The 19988-nt window shown below is 41.9% G+C and overlaps 1 protein-coding gene across 1 annotated transcript in view; it reads right to left on the bottom strand.

Moving 5' to 3' along the window:
- Nucleotides 1-9457, bottom strand: part of LOC128657872 (zinc finger protein OZF-like) — an 84919-nt gene extending 75462 nt beyond the window's left edge. The window contains exons 1-2 of the mRNA XM_053712301.1: nucleotides 9382-9457; nucleotides 7226-7312 (exon numbers count right to left, since the gene is read on the bottom strand). Coding sequence (XP_053568276.1) covers nucleotides 7226-7312; nucleotides 9382-9457 — 163 coding nt within the window. The remainder of the gene's footprint in view (nucleotides 1-7225; nucleotides 7313-9381) is intronic.
- Nucleotides 9458-19988: the final 10531 nt, after the last annotated feature.

Below are 19988 nucleotides of genomic sequence, written 5' to 3'. Positions count from 1 at the left end.
TCAGAGGGTGAGGGTGAAGAGAATAGAGGGTGTGTGTGTACCATTTATATAAATCAGAGAGTGAGAGTGGAGAGACTAGAGGGTGTGTGTGTACCATTTACATAAATCAGAGGGTGAGAGTGAAGAGAATAGAGGGTGTGTGTGTGTACCATTTACATAAATCAGAGGGTGAGAGTGAAGAGAATAGAGGGTGTGTGTGTACCATTTATATAAAATCAGAGGGTGAGAGTGAAGAGAATAGAGGGTGTGTGTGTATGTACCATTTATATATATCAGAGGGTGAGAGTGAAGAGAATAGAGGGTGTGTGTGTACCATTTATATAAATCATAGGGTGAGAGTGAAGAGACTAGAGGGTGTGTGTGTGTACCATTTATATAAATCATAGGGTGAGAGTGAAGAGACTAGAGGGTGTGTGTGTACCATTTACATAAATCAGAGGGTGAGAGTGAAGAGACTAGAGGGTGTGTGTGTACTATTTATATAAATCATAGGGTGAGAGTGAAGAGAATAAAGGGTGTGTGTGTACCATTTACATAAATCATAGGGTGAGAGTGAAGAGACTAGAGGGTGTGTGTGTATGTACCATTTACATAAATCAGAGGGTGAGAGTGAAGAGAATAAAGGGTGTGTGTGTACCATTTATATAAATCAGAGAGTGAGAGTGGAGAGACTAGAGGGTGTGTGTGTGTACCATTTATATAAATCATAGGGTGAGAGTGAAGAGACTAGAGGGTGTGTGTACCATTTACATAAATCAGAGGGTGAGAGTGAAGAGACTAGAGGGTGTGTGTGTGTGTGTGTGTGTACCATTTATATAAATCAGAGGGTGAGAGTGAAGAGACTAGAGGGTGTGTGTGTGTACCATTTATATAAATCATAGGGTGAGAGTGAAGAGACTAGAGGGTGTGTGTGTGTACCATTTATATAAATCAGAGGGTGAGAGTGAAGAGACTAGAGGGTGTGTGTGTGTGTACCATTTATATAAATCAGAGGGTGAGAGTGAAGAGACTAGAGGGTGTGTGTGTACCATTTATATAAATCAGAGGGTGAGCGTGAAGAGACTAGAGGGTGTGTGTGTGTGTGTGTACCATTTATATAAATCAGAGGGTGAGAGTGAAGAGACTAGAGGGTGTGTGTGTACCATTTATATAAATCAGAGGGTGAGAGTGAAGAGACTAGAGGGTGTGTGTGTACCATTTATATAAATCAGAGGGTGAGAGTGAAGAGACTAGAGGGTGTGTGTGTACCATTTATATAAATCAGAGGGTGAGAGTGAAGAGACTAGAGGGTGTGTGTGTATGTACCATTTATATAAATCAGAGGGTGAGAGTGAAGAGACTAGAGGGTGTGTGTGTGTACCATTTATATAAATCAGAGGGTGAGAGTGAAGAGAATAGAGGGTGTGTGTGTACCATTTATATAAATCAGAGGGTGAGAGTGAGAGACTAGAGGGTGTGTGTGTACCATTTATATAAATCAGAGGGTGAGAGTGAAGAGAATAGAGGGTGTGTGTGTACCATTTACATAAATCAGAGGGTGAGAGTGAAGAGAATAGAGGGTGTGTGTGTGTACCATTTACATAAATCAGAGGGTGAGAGTGAAGAGAATAGAGGGTGTGTGTGTACCATTTATATAAATCAGAGGGTGAGAGTGAAGAGAATAGAGGGTGTGTGTGTATGTACCATTTATATATATCAGAGGGTGAGAGTGAAGAGACTAGAGGGTGTGTGTGTACCATTTATATAAATCATAGGGTGAGAGTGAAGAGACTAGAGGGTGTGTGTGTGTACCATTTATATAAATCATAGGGTGAGAGTGAAGAGACTAGAGGGTGTGTGTGTACCATTTACATAAATCAGAGGGTGAGAGTGAAGAGACTAGAGGGTGTGTGTGTACTATTTATATAAATCATAGGGTGAGAGTGAAGAGAATAAAGGGTGTGTGTGTACCATTTACATAAATCATAGGGTGAGAGTGAAGAGACTAGAGGGTGTGTGTGTATGTACCATTTACATAAATCAGAGGGTGAGAGTGAAGAGAATAAAGGGTGTGTGTGTACCATTTATATAAATCAGAGAGTGAGAGTGGAGAGACTAGAGGGTGTGTGTGTGTACCATTTATATAAATCATAGGGTGAGAGTGAAGAGACTAGAGGGTGTGTGTGTACCATTTACATAAATCAGAGGGTGAGAGTGAAGAGACTAGAGGGTGTGTGTGTGTGTGTGTACCATTTATATAAATCAGAGGGTGAGAGTGAAGAGACTAGAGGGTGTGTGTGTGTACCATTTATATAAATCATAGGGTGAGAGTGAAGAGACTAGAGGGTGTGTGTGTGTACCATTTATATAAATCAGAGGGTGAGAGTGAAGAGACTAGAGGGTGTGTGTGTGTGTACCATTTATATAAATCAGAGGGTGAGAGTGAAGAGACTAGAGGGTGTGTGTGTACCATTTATATAAATCAGAGGGTGAGAGTGAAGAGACTAGAGGGTGTGTGTGTGTGTGTGTACCATTTATATAAATCAGAGGGTGAGAGTGAAGAGACTAGAGGGTGTGTGTGTACCATTTATATAAATCAGAGGGTGAGAGTGAAGAGACTAGAGGGTGTGTGTGTACCATTTATATAAATCAGAGGGTGAGAGTGAAGAGACTAGAGGGTGTGTGTGTACCATTTATATAAATCAGAGGGTGAGAGTGAAGAGACTAGAGGGTGTGTGTGTATGTACCATTTATATAAATCAGAGGGTGAGAGTGGAGAGACTAGAGGGTGTGTGTGTATGTACCATTTATATAAATCAGAGGGTGAGAGTGAAGAGACTAGAGGGTGTGTGTGTGTACCATTTATATAAATCAGAGGGTGAGAGTGAAGAGAATAGAGGGGGTGTGTGTACCATTTACATAAATCAGAGGGTGAGAGTGAAGAGAATAGAGGGTGTGTGTGTGTACCATTTACATAAATCAGAGGGTGAGAGTGAAGAGAATAGAGGGTGTGTGTGTACCATTTATATAAATCAGAGGGTGAGAGTGAAGAGAATAGAGGGTGTGTGTGTATGTACCATTTATATATATCAGAGGGTGAGAGTGAAGAGAATAGAGGGTGTGTGTGTACCATTTATATAAATCAGAGGGTGAGAGTGAAGAGACTAGAGGGTGTGTGTGTATGTACCATTTATATAAATCAGAGGGTGAGAGTGGAGAGACTAGAGGGTGTGTGTGTATGTACCATTTATATAAATCAGAGGGTGAGAGTGAAGAGACTAGAGGGTGTGTGTGTGTACCATTTATATAAATCAGAGGGTGAGAGTGAAGAGAATAGAGGGGGTGTGTGTACCATTTACATAAATCAGAGGGTGAGAGTGAAGAGAATAGAGGGTGTGTGTGTGTACCATTTACATAAATCAGAGGGTGAGAGTGAAGAGAATAGAGGGTGTGTGTGTACCATTTATATAAATCAGAGGGTGAGAGTGAAGAGAATAGAGGGTGTGTGTGTATGTACCATTTATATATATCAGAGGGTGAGAGTGAAGAGAATAGAGGGTGTGTGTGTACCATTTATATAAATCAGAGGGTGAGAGTGAAGAGAATAGAGGGTGTGTGTGTATGTACCATTTATATATATCAGAGGGTGAGAGTGAAGAGAATAGAGGGTGTGTGTGTACCATTTATATAAATCAGAGAGTGAGAGTGGAGAGACTAGAGGGTGTGTGTTTACCATTTACATAAATCAGAGGGTGAGAGTGAAGAGAATAGAGGGTGTGTGTGTACCATTTACATAAATCAGAGGGTGAGAGTGAAGAGAATAGAGGGTGTGTGTGTGTGAGTACCATTTATATAAATCAGAGAGTGAGAGTGAAGAGACTAGAGGGTGTGTGTGTGTGTGTGTACCATTTATATAAATCAGAGGGTGAGAGTGAAGAGACTAGAGGGTGTGTGTGTACCATTTATATAAATCAGAGGGTGAGCGTGAAGAGACTAGAGGGTGTGTGTGTGTGTGTGTGTGTACCATTTATATAAATCAGAGGGTGAGAGTGAAGAGACTAGAGGGTGTGTGTGTACCATTTATATAAATCAGAGGGTGAGAGTGAAGAGACTAGAGGGTGTGTGTGTACCATTTATATAAATCAGAGGGTGAGAGTGAAGAGACTAGAGGGTGTGTGTGTATGTACCATTTATATAAATCAGAGGGTGAGAGTGGAGAGACTAGAGGGTGTGTGTGTATGTATGTACCATTTATATAAATCAGAGGGTGAGAGTGAAGAGACTAGAGGGTGTGTGTGTGTACCATTTATATAAATCAGAGGGTGAGAGTGAAGAGACTAGAGGGTGTGTGTGTGTACCATTTATATAAATCAGAGGGTGAGAGTGAAGAGAATAGAGGGTGTGTGTGTACCATTTACATAAATCAGAGGGTGAGAGTGAAGAGAATAGAGGGTGTGTGTGTGTACCATTTACATAAATCAGAGGGTGAGAGTGAAGAGAATAGAGGGTGTGTGTGTACCATTTATATAAATCAGAGGGTGAGGGTGAAGAGAATAGAGGGTGTGTGTGTACCATTTATATAAATCAGAGAGTGAGAGTGGAGAGACTAGAGGGTGTGTGTGTACCATTTATATAAATCAGAGGGTGAGAGTGAAGAGAATAGAGGGTGTGTGTGTACCATTTACATAAATCAGAGGGTGAGAGTGAAGAGAATAGAGGGTGTGTGTGTGTACCATTTACATAAATCAGAGGGTGAGAGTGAAGAGAATAGAGGGTGTGTGTGTACCATTTATATAAAATCAGAGGGTGAGAGTGAAGAGAATAGAGGGTGTGTGTGTATGTACCATTTATATATATCAGAGGGTGAGAGTGAAGAGAATAGAGGGTGTGTGTGTACCATTTATATAAATCAGAGGGTGAGAGTGAAGAGAATAGAGGGTGTGTGTGTATGTACCATTTATATATATCAGAGGGTGAGAGTGAAGAGAATAGAGGGTGTGTGTGTACCATTTATATAAATCAGAGAGTGAGAGTGGAGAGACTAGAGGGTGTGTGCTTACTATTTACATAAATCAGAGGGTGAGAGTGAAGAGAATAGAGGGTGTGTGTGTACCATTTACATAAATCAGAGGGTGAGAGTGAAGAGAATAGAGGGTGTGTGTGTGTGTGTGTGTACCATTTATATAAATCAGAGGGTGAGAGTGAAGAGACTAGAGGGTGTGTGTGTACCATTTATATAAATCAGAGGGTGAGCGTGAAGAGACTAGAGGGTGTGTGTGTACCATTTATATAAATCAGAGGGTGAGAGTGAAGAGACTAGAGGGTGTGTGTGTACCATTTATATAAATCAGAGGGTGAGAGTGAAGAGACTAGAGGGTGTGTGTGTACCATTTATATAAATCAGAGGGTGAGAGTGGAGAGACTAGAGGGTGTGTGTGTATGTATGTACCATTTATATAAATCAGAGGGTGAGAGTGAAGAGACTAGAGGGTGTGTGTGTGTACCATTTATATAAATCAGAGGGTGAGAGTGAAGAGACTAGAGGGTGTGTGTGTGTACCATTTATATAAATCAGAGGGTGAGAGTGAAGAGACTAGAGGGTGTGTGTGTACCATTTATATAAATCAGAGGGTGAGCGTGAAGAGACTAGAGGGTGTGTGTGTACCATTTATATAAATCAGAGGGTGAGAGTGAAGAGACTAGAGGGTGTGTGTGTACCATTTATATAAATCAGAGGGTGAGAGTGAAGAGACTAGAGGGTGTGTGTGTACCATTTATATAAATCAGAGGGTGAGAGTGAAGAGACTAGAGGGTGTGTGTGTACCATTTATATAAATCAGAGGGTGAGAGTGGAGAGACTAGAGGGTGTGTGTGTATGTATGTACCATTTATATAAATCAGAGGGTGAGAGTGAAGAGACTAGAGGGTGTGTGTGTGTACCATTTATATAAATCAGAGGGTGAGAGTGAAGAGACTAGAGGGTGTGTGTGTGTACCATTTATATAAATCAGAGGGTGAGAGTGAAGAGAATAGAGGGTGTGTGTGTACCATTTACATAAATCAGAGGGTGAGAGTGAAGAGAATAGAGGGTGTGTGTGTACCATTTATATAAATCAGAGGGTGAGAGTGGAGAGACTAGAGGGTGTGTGTGTGTACCATTTACATAAATCAGAGGGTGAGAGTGAAGAGAATAGAGGGTGTGTGTGTACCATTTATATAAATCAGAGGGTGAGGGTGAAGAGAATAGAGGGTGTGTGTGTACCATTTATATAAATCAGAGAGTGAGAGTGGAGAGACTAGAGGGTGTGTGTGTACCATTTATATAAATCAGAGGGTGAGAGTGAAGAGAATAGAGGGTGTGTGTGTACCATTTACATAAATCAGAGGGTGAGAGTGAAGAGAATAGAGGGTGTGTGTGTGTACCATTTACATAAATCAGAGGGTGAGAGTGAAGAGAATAGAGGGTGTGTGTGTACCATTTATATAAATCAGAGGGTGAGAGTGAAGAGAATAGAGGGTGTGTGTGTGTATGTACCATTTATATATATCAGAGGGTGAGAGTGAAGAGAATAGAGGGTGTGTGTGTACCATTTATATAAATCAGAGGGTGAGAGTGAAGAGAATAGAGGGTGTGTGTGTACCATTTATATATATCAGAGGGTGAGAGTGAAGAGAATAGAGGGTGTGTGTGTACCATTTACATAAATCAGAGGGTGAGAGTGAAGAGACTAGAGGGTGTGTGTGTGTGTACCATTTATATAAATCAGAGGGTGAGAGTGAAGAGAATAGAGGGTGTGTGTGTACCATTTATATAAATCAGAGAGTGAGAGTGGAGAGACTAGAGGGTGTGTGTTTACCATTTACATAAATCAGAGGGTGAGAGTGAAGAGAATAGAGGGTGTGTGTGTACCATTTACATAAATCAGAGGGTGAGAGTGAAGAGAATAGAGGGTGTGTGTGTACCATTTATATAAATCAGAGAGTGAGAGTGAAGAGACTAGAGGGTGTGTGTGTGTGTGCACTATTCACATGAAGCAGAGGGTGAGAGACAACAGACAGCATGTGTGTATGCATAGTATTTGCATGCAGCAGAGGGTGAGAGAGAAGGGAAGGTATGTTTATGTACCAAATAGATTTTAGCATTGCAATCTGTCTGTACTGAGGCTCATTATTTTTATAGGGTGAAATAATATCAGAATCAGAGGTTTTTTTTCTAACTGTGAAGCTTATACAATAGATCACTCACTTGCAGAGACAACTGATGGTTGAATAATCTGTACAAGTTCTCTTTGTGCTCCTGTGTCTAGATTTTCATCTCTGTGACCTGTTAGTTCTAATAGAGAATACATTTAGTTTATTTTGCTAATCATTAAACAATGTACAATGTACTCTATTAGAATTGTTTAAAGCTGATCTGATGCTGGATAAAGCTACATTTCTCTATCAGCCAATGCGCATCACAACCTAAGAATGTGAAATGCATTTCCTGCTAGTCCATTGCTTAAAGTGATAGTAAAGTCTCTTATTTATTAAATCAGATGCGGAATGTTACTGATATTTTAAACAGAGTTTAACTCATCAGTTGCAATGAAGATGCACTATAACTTACTTTTTATTATAGATATGAAGTTCAGATAGCTTGCGCCCGCCACCCAGTTCAAAATTATTTTTTTCTGTGAGCTAACGGTTTCAATTGCTCTCCAATCGGCACTCTAGCTACAACAAAATTGACAAATGGGGAGAGTGCTGATTTGACAATTAAAACCGTTAGCTCACAGAAAATTTGACTTTTGAAGTGGGAAGCGGAGCATTTGAATTTCATATCTATATTAAAAAGTTATTGCACATCTTCATTACCACTGATGACTTAAACTCCATCTAAAATATCACTAATGTTACAGATCTGTTTTTATAAAGGGCGAGTTTATCATCACCTTAAATAAATGTGTGCATATAAAAATATTCATATATTGCATTAATATCCCTGACAAACGTTTTGCCTCTCACACCCTTGTAAAAAATGTTTTGATATTTATTGGGTATAAAACTTGTTTATAATTAGACAGCTCATTAGATTAACACACATGACGGATTGTAGATTTACTCTCTGTCAGTAGTGTTTGTGCATTTCCTGAGTGAGATATTTATTACTACACAGCATTACCTGAGCTCTCATTTCCTGGGATCTCCATAGTGCTTAGTGCTTGGCGAGTCTCCATCATGACGTCCTTGTAAAGCTCCTTGTGTCCCTCTATATACTCCAACTCCTCCATAGAGAAATACACAGCAACATCATCACACTTTATAGGCACCTGAAACACACACAACTCATTCAGCGCTGACACAGGGACTGGTTCTGTCACACACTTTTACTGACAGAGCCAGGATAATGAGAACATACAGAGACACAGACAGAAGTTAGGAATATACTCAAAGGGCCAGATATGTAAGTAATGAGTTACTGAGCCCTGGCACTAGTATAATGTCACATTCCCCAGCAGTGCGCACCTCTATAATCAGTCAGTGAATGCTGCTGCAAAGGGGGGGGGGGGGGGTGGATATTTCCTGTAATGGTATAGAGAACATTTTCCAACCAAGACCAAGGGTTGGTATGTGACCTTTAGAGTCAAATATATGCCACCACTAACCAGAACAAACTATTAGAATCTAGATTACAAGTCAAGAGAGATTTTGGTCCGAGTTTTATAGTATTTCTCAATTTGGTATTAGAATTCACTGGTTAAAATATTTCTGAAAGACTTGTTTGTTGTAGACAACTTAGTTAGTGCATCACATGCTTATAATAAGATGTGCTAATTAGCGTGCTGGCCAAACTTAGCATAATATTACCAGCTGAATATCACGTGCACAATTCATAGAATGACCGCGAGCAGTACCCACTGGCATTATAGGCTCCATAACCCCTCCGCAATAAACACATAAACTGACACACCCTTATAACATTTAACCGCTTAATTGCCAGGACCCACTACAATAATTCCCCACAACCACTATACCCCTAACAGACATTTTTCAGGTGCTTGTAACTTTTCTTTGCATAAACAAATTTCTTTGAAATGTGCCAGCTTTGTGGGCATCCTCAGTGATAAGAAATGCTAAAAACTTTACATAAATATTTGAATATATTTGGTGTAATATAATAATATGTTTTTGGATGTTTTGTTTTTCAGATTACCCTTGCTTTTTAAAGTATATAAAAAAAGATACATATGTTTGGCCCTTAGTATGAAAAGGTTATATACCCCATGTACAGACTGAGCGAGGACATGTCAGACTGCAAAAAGCATATTCTAATCATTACAAACCATGTTAATATGTGTAAATAGAGAAATACAACCAGTGACAGGGACACGTGGCTGTTATTATGACATATTCCATCACCTTCCCTGTCAACAGGTACATGATCTGCAGGGTGGTGGGTCAGTATCCTCTCTGTTGTCATCTTGTCCCCGGTCATGTCACTCGCTTGTCAGTGAGTTAGTCACACGCTGCAAGAGTAAAACATAAAAACATCACTGACCCCTCTCACATCACTTGTGTGTATCCTGTTATCACATTCCCCATCTCATCATTGTCACATGGAAACCATTGCAAAATAATCTTGCTTGTAACTTTTCTTTGCATAAACAAATTTCTTTGAAATGTGCCAGCTTTGTGGGCATCCTCAGTGATAAGAAATGCTAAAAACTTTACATAAATATTTGAATATATTTGGTGTAATATAATAATATGTTTTTGGATGTTTTGTTTTTCAGATTACCCTTGCTTTTTAAAGTATATAAAAAAAGATACATATGTTTGGCCCTTAGTATGAAAAGGTTATATACCCCATGTACAGACTGAGCGAGGACATGTCAGACTGCAAAAAGCATATTCTAATCATTACAAACCATGTTAATATGTGTAAATAGAGAAATACAACCAGTGACAGGGACACGTGGCTGTTATTATGACATATTCCATCACCTTCCCTGTCAACAGGTACATGATCTGCAGGGTGTGGGTCAGTATCCTCTCTGTTGTCATCTTGTCCCCGGTCATGTCACTCGCTGTCAGTGAGTTAGTCACACGCTGCAAGAGTAAAACATAAAAACATCACTGACCCCTCTCACATCACTTGTGTGTATCCTGTTATCACATTCCCCATCTCATCATGGTCACATGGAAAACCATTGCAAAATATCTGCACCTACAGTAAATATTGAATATATGCACAGTATATATCAGGAATTAAGTGTTGCATTGCAAAATATCTGCACCTACAGTAAATATTGTATATATGCACAGTATATATCAGGAATTAAAGGGATATTAGAGAGTATGAAGCTGTAATATAAAATGTTTAATTATATGTAGCTAAAAAAGACTTACCAATATACTTATTTATTTTGTTCCCTTTTCCTGTAATTTAACCAAGACATTTTTTGATTTCTAAATTCCACTTAGTTTCTATAAAGTATGGGAGCTGCCATGTTTGAGCTTAAGTTGCCCTTTATCTGTTTTCCTGCTGAAGAGAATTAGAGACAGATATAAAACAGGTAATAAAAAGAAAATTTATGCTTACCTGATAAATTTGTTTCTTTTTAGACACGATGAGTCCACGGATTTCATCCTTACTTGTGGGATTACGCCTCCTGGTCAGCAGGAGGAGGCAAAGAGCACCACAGCAGAGCTGTATATATAGCTCCTCCCTTCCCTCCCACTCCAGTCATTCGACCGAAGTTAGGAAGAGAAAGGAAAAGCTAAGGTGCACAGGTGACCGAAGTTTAACCAAAAATAAAAACCCGTCTCAAATAACAGGGCGGGCCGTGGACTCATCGTGTCTAAAAAGAAACAAATTTATCAGGTAAGCATACATTTTCTTTTCTTTTTAAAGACACAATGAGTCCACGGATTTCATCCTTAAAGGGACACTGTACCCAATTTTTTTCTTTTGTGATTCAGATAGAGCATGCAATTTTAAGCAACTTTCTAATTTACTTCTATTATCAATTTTTCTTTATTCTCTTGATATCTTTATTTGAAAAAGAAGGCATCTAAGCTGAGGAGCCAGCAAATTTGTGGTTCAGAACCATGGACAGCAATTGTTTATTGGTGCTGCCCAATCAGCAAGGACAACCCAGGTTGTTCACCAAAAATGGGCCGGCATCTAAACTTAAATTCTTGCTTTTCAAATAAACATACCAAGAGAATGAAGAAAATTTGATAATAGGAGTACATTAGAAAGTTGCTTCAAATTGCATGCTCTGTCTGAATCACAAAAGATAAAATTTGGGTACAGTGTCCCTTTAATCGTGGGATACAATACCAAAGCCATAGTACACAGATGAAAAGGGAGGGACAAGACAGGGAACCTAAACGGAAGGCACCACTGCTTGAAGAACCTTTCTCCCAAAAACAGCCTCAGCCGAGGCAAAAGTATCAAATTTGTAAAATTTAGAAAAAAGTGTGAAGAGAAGACCAAGTTGCAGCCTTGCAAATCTGCTCAACAGATGCATCATTTTTGAATGCCCATGAGGAAGCAACAGCCCTAGTGGAATGAGTCGTAATCTTTTCAGGAGGCTGCTGTCCAGCAGTCTCATATGCAAAGCGGATGATACTCTTCAGCCAAAAGGAAAGAGAGGTAGCCGTAAGCTTTCTGACCCCTACGTTTTCCCAAAAAAACAACAAATAAAGAAGACGATTGACGAAAATCTTTAGTCGCTTGTAAGTAAAATTTCAATGCACGGACTACATCCAAATTGTGCAGCAGACATCCCTTCCAAGAAGAAAGATTAGGACACAAGGAAGGAACAACAATCTCCTGATTAATGTTCTTGTCTGAAACAACTTTAGGAAGAAAACCAAGTTTAGTACGCAACACCACCTTATCCGCATGAAAAATAAGGTAAGGGGAATTATATTGCAATGCAGAAAGCTCAGATACTCTTTGAGCAGAAGAGATAGAAACAAGAAATAAAACTTTCCAAGACAATAACTTAATATCTATGGAATGCATAGGTTCAAACGGAACCCCCTGAAGAACCTTAAGAACTAAAAAGATTGAACATCTGCTAGACGCTTATGCAACAAAATAGATAAAGCAGAGATCTGTCCCTTTAGGGAACTCGCAGATAACCCCTTCTCCAATCCTTCTTGGAGAAAAGATAAAATCCTAGGAATCCTAACCCTACTCCATGAGTAGCCCTTGGACTCACGCCAATAAAGATATTTGCGCCATATCTTATGGTAAATCTTCGTAGTGACAGGCTTACGTGCCTGAATCAAAGTATCTATGACCGAATCAGAAAGACCTTGCTTGGCTAAAATTAAGCATTCAATCTCCAAGCAGTCCGCTGCAGAGAAACTAGATTTGGGTGATGGAAGTGGCCCTGAATGAGAAGTGTCACGGATACCGGGCTACAAGTGTTAAAACCCTACCCCCTACAACCTCACCCCTGTTGTTTCTCAGTGGTTTTGGGCTCCTCAGAGCAACCACCATCTCTGGAAGCTGTTTGTTTGCTTTGTGTTGGCTTATTTTTGTGTTCAGAGAAGAGTTGGTTTATGACCAGGAAAACCCTCCTAGGCTGGCCAGGCTCCTGGAACTCCCGGTCGGCCGCCTCACAACGGACACCCGCTGTTTTTGGACACCCCTAACCCCATAACTTCAACAGACTGTAACTCCGGTCCCCAGTAAAGAATCATGCTGATTTTTGGACTGTGGCATCTGGGGTCCGAGAGCTTTAAAATGACACCCTGGAAGTGCCGCCGCTCCAGCCGAAACCGCCACCCCTAGGTAATGAGATTATGTGAGACTGTGGCTCCTATGGAGGTGCCGGGCTGTCTGGAGGGGCGGGAATGGCGGGAAAATTGTGGGATTGTCCTTTGTGTTATCAAGATGAGCTGTGCATATAAAAGGAGTGTATGTTTTACAATAAAATCAGTTCTTGTGGGGGGCGGAGCTAACCGCAGAGCCGACCGGACGCACACTATCAGTGCTCCAGGCTTTATTCAGCCAAAACCAGAATAAAACAAGTGTTTAGCCGCCGAATTTATACTTAAAAGGTAACATAGTTCTTCCTACCACTTTAGGCACCCACTGCCTCCTTTAAAAGAGAAGTCTCGGCGGCGTCAGAAGTAAAGCTTTGAGCCACACTCCTACCGTCAACAAGCCGCTTACATACAGGAGACAGAAAAGCTGCACCCCATCAGGCTCCGGAGGGTCGGGGATCCGCTCCGGAGCTGAAGAACTGTGCCACAGATACAGCCCGGCCGGGGTGATACTGACCGCAATTGAGCCTCCAAGCTTAACTAAGCACCTTACCGGTCACTCGACACGAACCGGCACTTTAGCCACCAAGCCAGGCTGTGTCCCCTTAGAGAGAGAGCGGAGGTGAGGTGGCAGTAAACGGAGCCCGCTGAGGGGAAAGAGGTCACCTAGAGCTCGGGACACCCACCTGTGATCCACTTTGGCGCGAACTGCGGCCATCTTGCCCGCAGACATCAAGAAGAAGCTGCCGCATGTGAGGGGAGAAAACTGTGCCTATAAGATCCTGCAGCTGCCCTTCTGGTAACAGTCCACGAAAGACCCGGTGTCGGCTGAGAGTTTGCCTGGACACTGTAAGGGGCTCCTGGAAAGCTCCGGCGGGTGACCCATTTCTCTACAGCTATAGGAGAGGCCTACCTGAGCCTACTAGCACTACGAAGACAGGCCTGAGATTGACACCGCAAGTGGGAGCACGGGTAAGCCTGACTTAAGGGATCATTGGGTAGGCTTGTTCTTATATAGCCTGCACTCTGGGCTGGAGCCGCATTAAGGAACAGGTGAGGCCTATTCCCAGTGCGAGTTGCACACTGATACTATGCTGCCGTATACCGCAACTGATAAGCAGTAAAAACCCATTACACACTCTACATCCCCACTAAAGGTAGCCCATAGGACTTTTAAAACGGGGGGCACAACTACTATTTACCTCAAGGACTTCCACCTTTGCTTGCTGGGATTGCCCTGCTTTTAGGGGGGGTGTGTGTCCTTCCCCCTCCTCTCTATACCGCACAGATCACCAAGTGCAGCTACACCCAATCTATCTGCTAAACAAACTAATAAATACCCCTACACCAACTATTGCTACCCCTGCACCAACTATAGCTCCCTCCTATAAAGACGCCATTGTTTGTGTTGTGAACTAGGGCACTGTAACTAAAGCCTTTACAAGATCTGCAGGATATGGGAATGGGCCCATAAAGTTTGTGAGACACCCACCAAACAAGTGAACATACAGAGTCCCTCCTTATTAGCCACTTAAGCATTTAGAGTGGATTTCTCTGAGACATTTTCACCTTTCTGCCTTAAAATTGTTTGTGGTCCTGAGAGCAGCACATAAAAGTGCGGGTGATAAGAAGCTCCCCAGTTGTCTACCTAGGAGAGGGACTCTCTATGCTCCCCCACATCATCTGTTGCTTCTGCCTGAGCTGCCCTCTTTTAGGTGATCCATTCATGCTGAGCAACCTCAGTTGACCTGGGAAAATACATTATCAGAACAACCTGCCTTGTTACTGTGTGTTGTTGTTGCCGCTGCGTCGGCCTGTGTATATCTGGGCCCTTAGGCCAGAGTGGAGTGTTATTTACTTACTATTTCTGTCTAACAATTGTTTTTACCTACAGGTCCTATCTATTACAGCATTCTCACTATCTGCAATTTACAGGTTGGACAGTTAAAAGGCCACACTTCTCAGGACTGGTGCACTAGATTCAGAGCAAGGTATCTTGGTATAAAGGTATGTTTATATGCAACTTAAGAGTGTAACTGACCTACCCAATTTCTAAAATATCATAGAGGCGCAATCCCCTGGATGTGCTGCTACTCAGCAGGTACTGCAGAATAGAGCCTAACTCCTCTGATACTCTCTGACACTCTCTCCATCCATTTCCTGCTGTACGAAGAGACAGCAGGTCATATCCTCAATTCCTTTTCCCGTCCTGGCCAGGTGAGGGCAATCTCCCTGGAGGGGGTGTCTACGGAGCTTTTCATTTTACCCACCCTCGAGGAGGACTGACCTAGATTTGATAATACCGAGGGTTAAGCAGCAGAACTTCATTGTGGCTTGCGGAACACAGCTAAATATGGCTACCTAAACTAAGATTGACGTCAGGGGGACTTTAGTATCATTCTCCTCACCATTGTTCTATTCAATATATCCTACACTGCAAAACCAGTGTCTCAACACCTGACTTTGACAGAAGAAACAATCCGGAAACCATGTCCCAAAATTCCAAAAGAAAAACTAAACCGTCTCACACATCTGGAAAAACTGTTGCAGATCATTTTAAAAACCATCACGCTGGGAAAACTCAAATGTACAGGGACTCCACTCCTGCATTGGAAGGCAGTGAATCTGAAGGCAGTATAGATTCTCAATCTCCTATGTCAGATACTTTATCTGCAAACATTGTGGATGTCCTAACCAGGCGAATGAATCTCCTTCAAGAGACACTGACAAAGGAAATTAAGGGTTCCACAGCTGAGCTCCGTAGAGAAATTGGTGCATTGGGAGAACGCACTGAAACTTTGGAGCGTAAACAAGAAGATCTTGCTGTGGACCATGCCCACTTACAAGCCTATTCCCAAAATCTAGCAATCCAAATATCTGACCTAGAATTGAAACTGGCTGACATGGAAGACCGCTCCCGACGGAATAATCTGAGATTCCGCGGAATACCTGAAGAGGTTGGCCCCCAAGAACTGGAGTCATATGTTCTGGAGTTCTGTAATATCTTATTATCCTCTTCGGAGACGCCCGGTCTCCTACTTGACAGAGTCCACAGAGTAGCACGACCTAGAACTGTCTCTCAAGAAAAACCAAGAGATGTTCTAGCTAGGGTCCATTTCTTTACCCACAAAGAGAAGATAATGAGAGAGCTGGCAAATAAACCACAACTTCCTGATAAGTTTCAACAAATAGCGGTGTTCCCGTACATTTCCAGCTACACTTTACAAAAGAGAAGGTCCTTCAGGACCATCACCCAAATTCTGAGAACAGAAAATATTAGATACAGATGGGGATACCCGACAAGGCTTATAGTTTCTAAAGATGGTGAGACACACACAATTTTCACTCCTAAAGAAGGCTTTGACCTGCTACAAGACTGGGGCTTAGCATCCACCAAATCCCGAAAGGACACTGATTCTTTGCTCCCTAGAGATAGGCCGGCTATTACGGACATGGTCCAACCTTCACCAAGATCTAATGTAAAGGACATTCCTATTGCCACTGAAATCCGGGCGGGCGCCCCAGATTTTACCCCTAGACTACAAAAGCCCACCAAATGATAACATAAAGAGCTCTGGTCTGAAGCTAGTACACATGTATATATTGTTAGCTGTATTTATCATGGGTTAGTGATATCTTAAAGGAAAAGGACTGATATATGGTTCACCGAATGGTAAATAATCCGTCCTGGTCTCCAGCTGGTAAACATGTATATATTGTTAAATGTTATTTCCAGGTATTAGCTGTCTAACACATGAGAGACAGGTGGAGACCCGTGACCTCCCATAGGAGAAAGGACGCTTGTCCAACAACACCTACTCTACTATCCTAGTAGCCATTTGGCTCTGTTGGGACTCAAGGGGTCTCCTCATCTCGTTTTTTTTTTGTTGTTTTTTTTCTTTTCCAGTTCCACAGGTGGTTTAATCTCTCTCAGGCACCTATATGCTACTGACCTAAACTATATAGCGAGTTAATAGTGTCTACAACATATTTTATATCACTAACTTTACATGTTGCTATGCCTGCTGGTCTGAAGCTGGTACACACGTACATATTGTTAGATGTATATCTCATGCGTTAGTAATAACTTAAAAGACAGGCACTGGTATATGGTTCACCAAAAGATAAATAAATAGTTCTGGTCTATAACTAGTAAACATGTATATATTGTTAAATGTAATTTCCAGGTATCAGCTGTCTAATGTGCAAGGGACATGGGGGGACCTGTGACTTCCCATGGGCGAACGGGCGCTTGCCCAGCAGTACCTGCTCTACTCTGTTAGTGGCCATTTGGTTATGACGGGACTCGCGAGCTCTCCCCATGTCGCTTCTTTTCAGTTCCACAGGTTATCTAGTCTCTCTCAGGCACCTATATGCTACTGACCTAAACTGTATAGCGATATAATAGTGTTTACAATATATCTTATATCACTGACTTTACATGTTACTATGCTTGCAGTAATGTGATGTTTTATTTAGTTTAAACGAACAAACTTTGGTATATTCCTTTTATTCACACTCCCCCAATGACAGTCAATCTCTACATACAAGTTTAATACTTGTACTACCTCCCCCCCCCCACCCCATATACGCAAATTTTATTTGTGTTATCCCCTTTTACGGGGACTGGAGAAGTCAGTTTAGTATTCAGACACACTTCTCCCTTTGGTGATCCAGAGGTTCACCATACCTGATAATATTCAAAACCTCAAATTACCAACATAGATACACTTGGTCCAAATTTCTAAGACATTTATTATACTATTTGAATTGACTAGTTGTTTCTCATATTCAACTGTTCAATATATCTCTTTTTTATCACTCTCTAGGTGAAATTAAGCTCCCTAAGGGAAATAATCCCTAGTGGCCCTTCTTGATTAAGGATACGATAAACAAGTTTTGTGCCCGGCGAGGGCCACACTCAGGTGCGCAGATCCAGACGGGGTGAGTCTATCATCTAAACCCTTCCCTCTACCTTCCCTCTCCCTACCCATCACCCCCCCCCCAAGCTCAAGATGGCGACAACCCCTAATAACATATCCTTTGCAACATTAAATGTCAAAGGACTTAACTCACAAGACAAGAGAAGTATGCTAACCAATACCATGAAGTCTCTGAAAATACAAGTCATGTTTCTACAAGAGACACACTGGTTGGCGTCAAACCAGACTCCATATAGGACCCCAGAATATCCGGTGGTGGTCCTAGCTTCTCATACTGAGAAATCTAGAGGAGTAGCGATTGCCATACACAAATCTATACATTTTGACCACATTCACGCAGAGAGAGATAGCCAGGGACGGTTTCTACTGCTCAATTGTAAACTAAACGGTATACTGTTCACTCTGGTTAACATCTACGCCCCAAATCAAATGCAAACTAAGTTCCTGAAAGACGCACTGTCTAAAATTGAGAAACACAAAGCTGGGACTATTATACTAGGGGGGACTTTAATATGATATGGGACCCCCTACTAGATAAGAAGGTTCAGAGTGGGAAAACAATAGACACATACTCTGTGACTACTGCCAACAAATTTCGACAACACATTATCCAACATAATCTGTATGACATCTGGAGGGCACTACACCACAATGATAGAGACTATACATATTTTTCTAGACCCCATAATTCGTACTCGAGGCTCGACCATTTCTTCACCGACTCATGGACACTTAATAGAGTCCTAACGTCACACATTAGGGTCTGCTCATGGTCAGATCACGATATTCTGAAGTTTACTCTCTCTACTGACTTAGCCACAGAGACTAGACCTAGCTGGAAATTCCCAAAACAAATGCTCCAAGATAAAACATTTAGAATCTCCCTCCAAGCCTCTATTGTAGAGTTTTTAAGAATAAATGAAACCCCGGATATGTCTTCCCAAACAATATGGGCCGCTCTGAAAGCATACATAAGAGGGATATGCATTCGAAGGTAGGCAATGTTACGACGTCAAGCAGGTCTACCCCTAGGCCTTCTCATGGCTGAGCTTCGCGCTGTAGAGCAGGAGAATAAAAACTCCCCAACTACAAGCCTAGCTGATAAAATTAAGGAACTGCGAACGCAACTGGCAGATAGAGACCTACAAAGTGTTAAAGACTCTTATGCTAGATTCAAGAAGCTGATGTATTGCCAAGGTAATAAGGCCTCAACCCTCCTTGCCCATAAATTAAGGAGCAGGACAGCGGCGGCTAGGATCTTATCTCTCCAGAGAGGTAACATTTCGGTCTACTCCCCTAGGGAAATTGGAGAGACGTTCGCGGAATATTACTCTAATCTGTACCATCTTAAGCCCTCGATGGCTACTAAAGAGTCCTCCTTGTGTGAAATAGTACATTTCTTACAGACGCTGGGCTTGCCATCCCTCCCAGACGGGGATGGAGAAGCACTTAAAGCTCCATTTTCACTAAATGAGCTTAGTTTAGCCATTAAACACTCCCAAAATAACAAGGCTCCAGGCCCAGATGGATACCCAACAGCCTTCTATAAATTGTTTAAATCGGAACTCCATGGGATCCTCCTCAAGGTCTTTTCGGAAGCCCGAGAGGCAGGCTCATTCCATAAAGAATTTTTACAAGCAGTAATTCTGCCCATTCCGAAACCAAACAAAGATCCCTCACAATGTACGAGTTACAGACCAATCTCCTTGATAAATGGTGATGTAAAGCTATATGCAAAGCTATGGGCTAACCGCCTTAATAGCATGCTCCCGAAGGTGATACATACAGACCAAGTTGGTTTCACGTTTGGTAGAGAAGGCCCAGACAATTCTCGAAAAACGCTAAACATACTTACAGAAGCCTCCCGACTGAGGACACCCATGCTGGCCCTGTCGCTAGACGCAGAAAAAGCGTTTGACAGGGTCAGATGGGAATACCTATGGCATACGCTTGCTCAATTTGGCATACCAGAGACCGTGATTAAAGCAATTCGTGCCCTGTATTCTTGCCCCTCAGCAGTAGTTAAGGGTATGGGGTTTGCCTCCCCGGAAATATGTATCACCAACGGCACCAGACAAGGATGCCCCCTGTCACCTTTAATTTTTTCCATGGCCATTGAACCTCTAGCTCAGGCTATTAGGCAATCACCTGCAGTAAGAGGAGTCCAGTTTGGAGGCGTGACTGTGAAGGTCGCACTGTACGCGGACGATGTTACGCTCTTCTTAACAAACCCAATAGGCTCCCTGCCAGTACTCTTTGATACTATCACTGAGTTCGGAGCTCACAGCTACTACA

Source organism: Bombina bombina, chromosome 4 (genome assembly GCF_027579735.1).
Source record: "Bombina bombina isolate aBomBom1 chromosome 4, aBomBom1.pri, whole genome shotgun sequence".
Taxonomy (NCBI): domain Eukaryota; kingdom Metazoa; phylum Chordata; class Amphibia; order Anura; family Bombinatoridae; genus Bombina; species Bombina bombina.
This window is presented reverse-complemented; position numbering and strand designations above follow the sequence as displayed.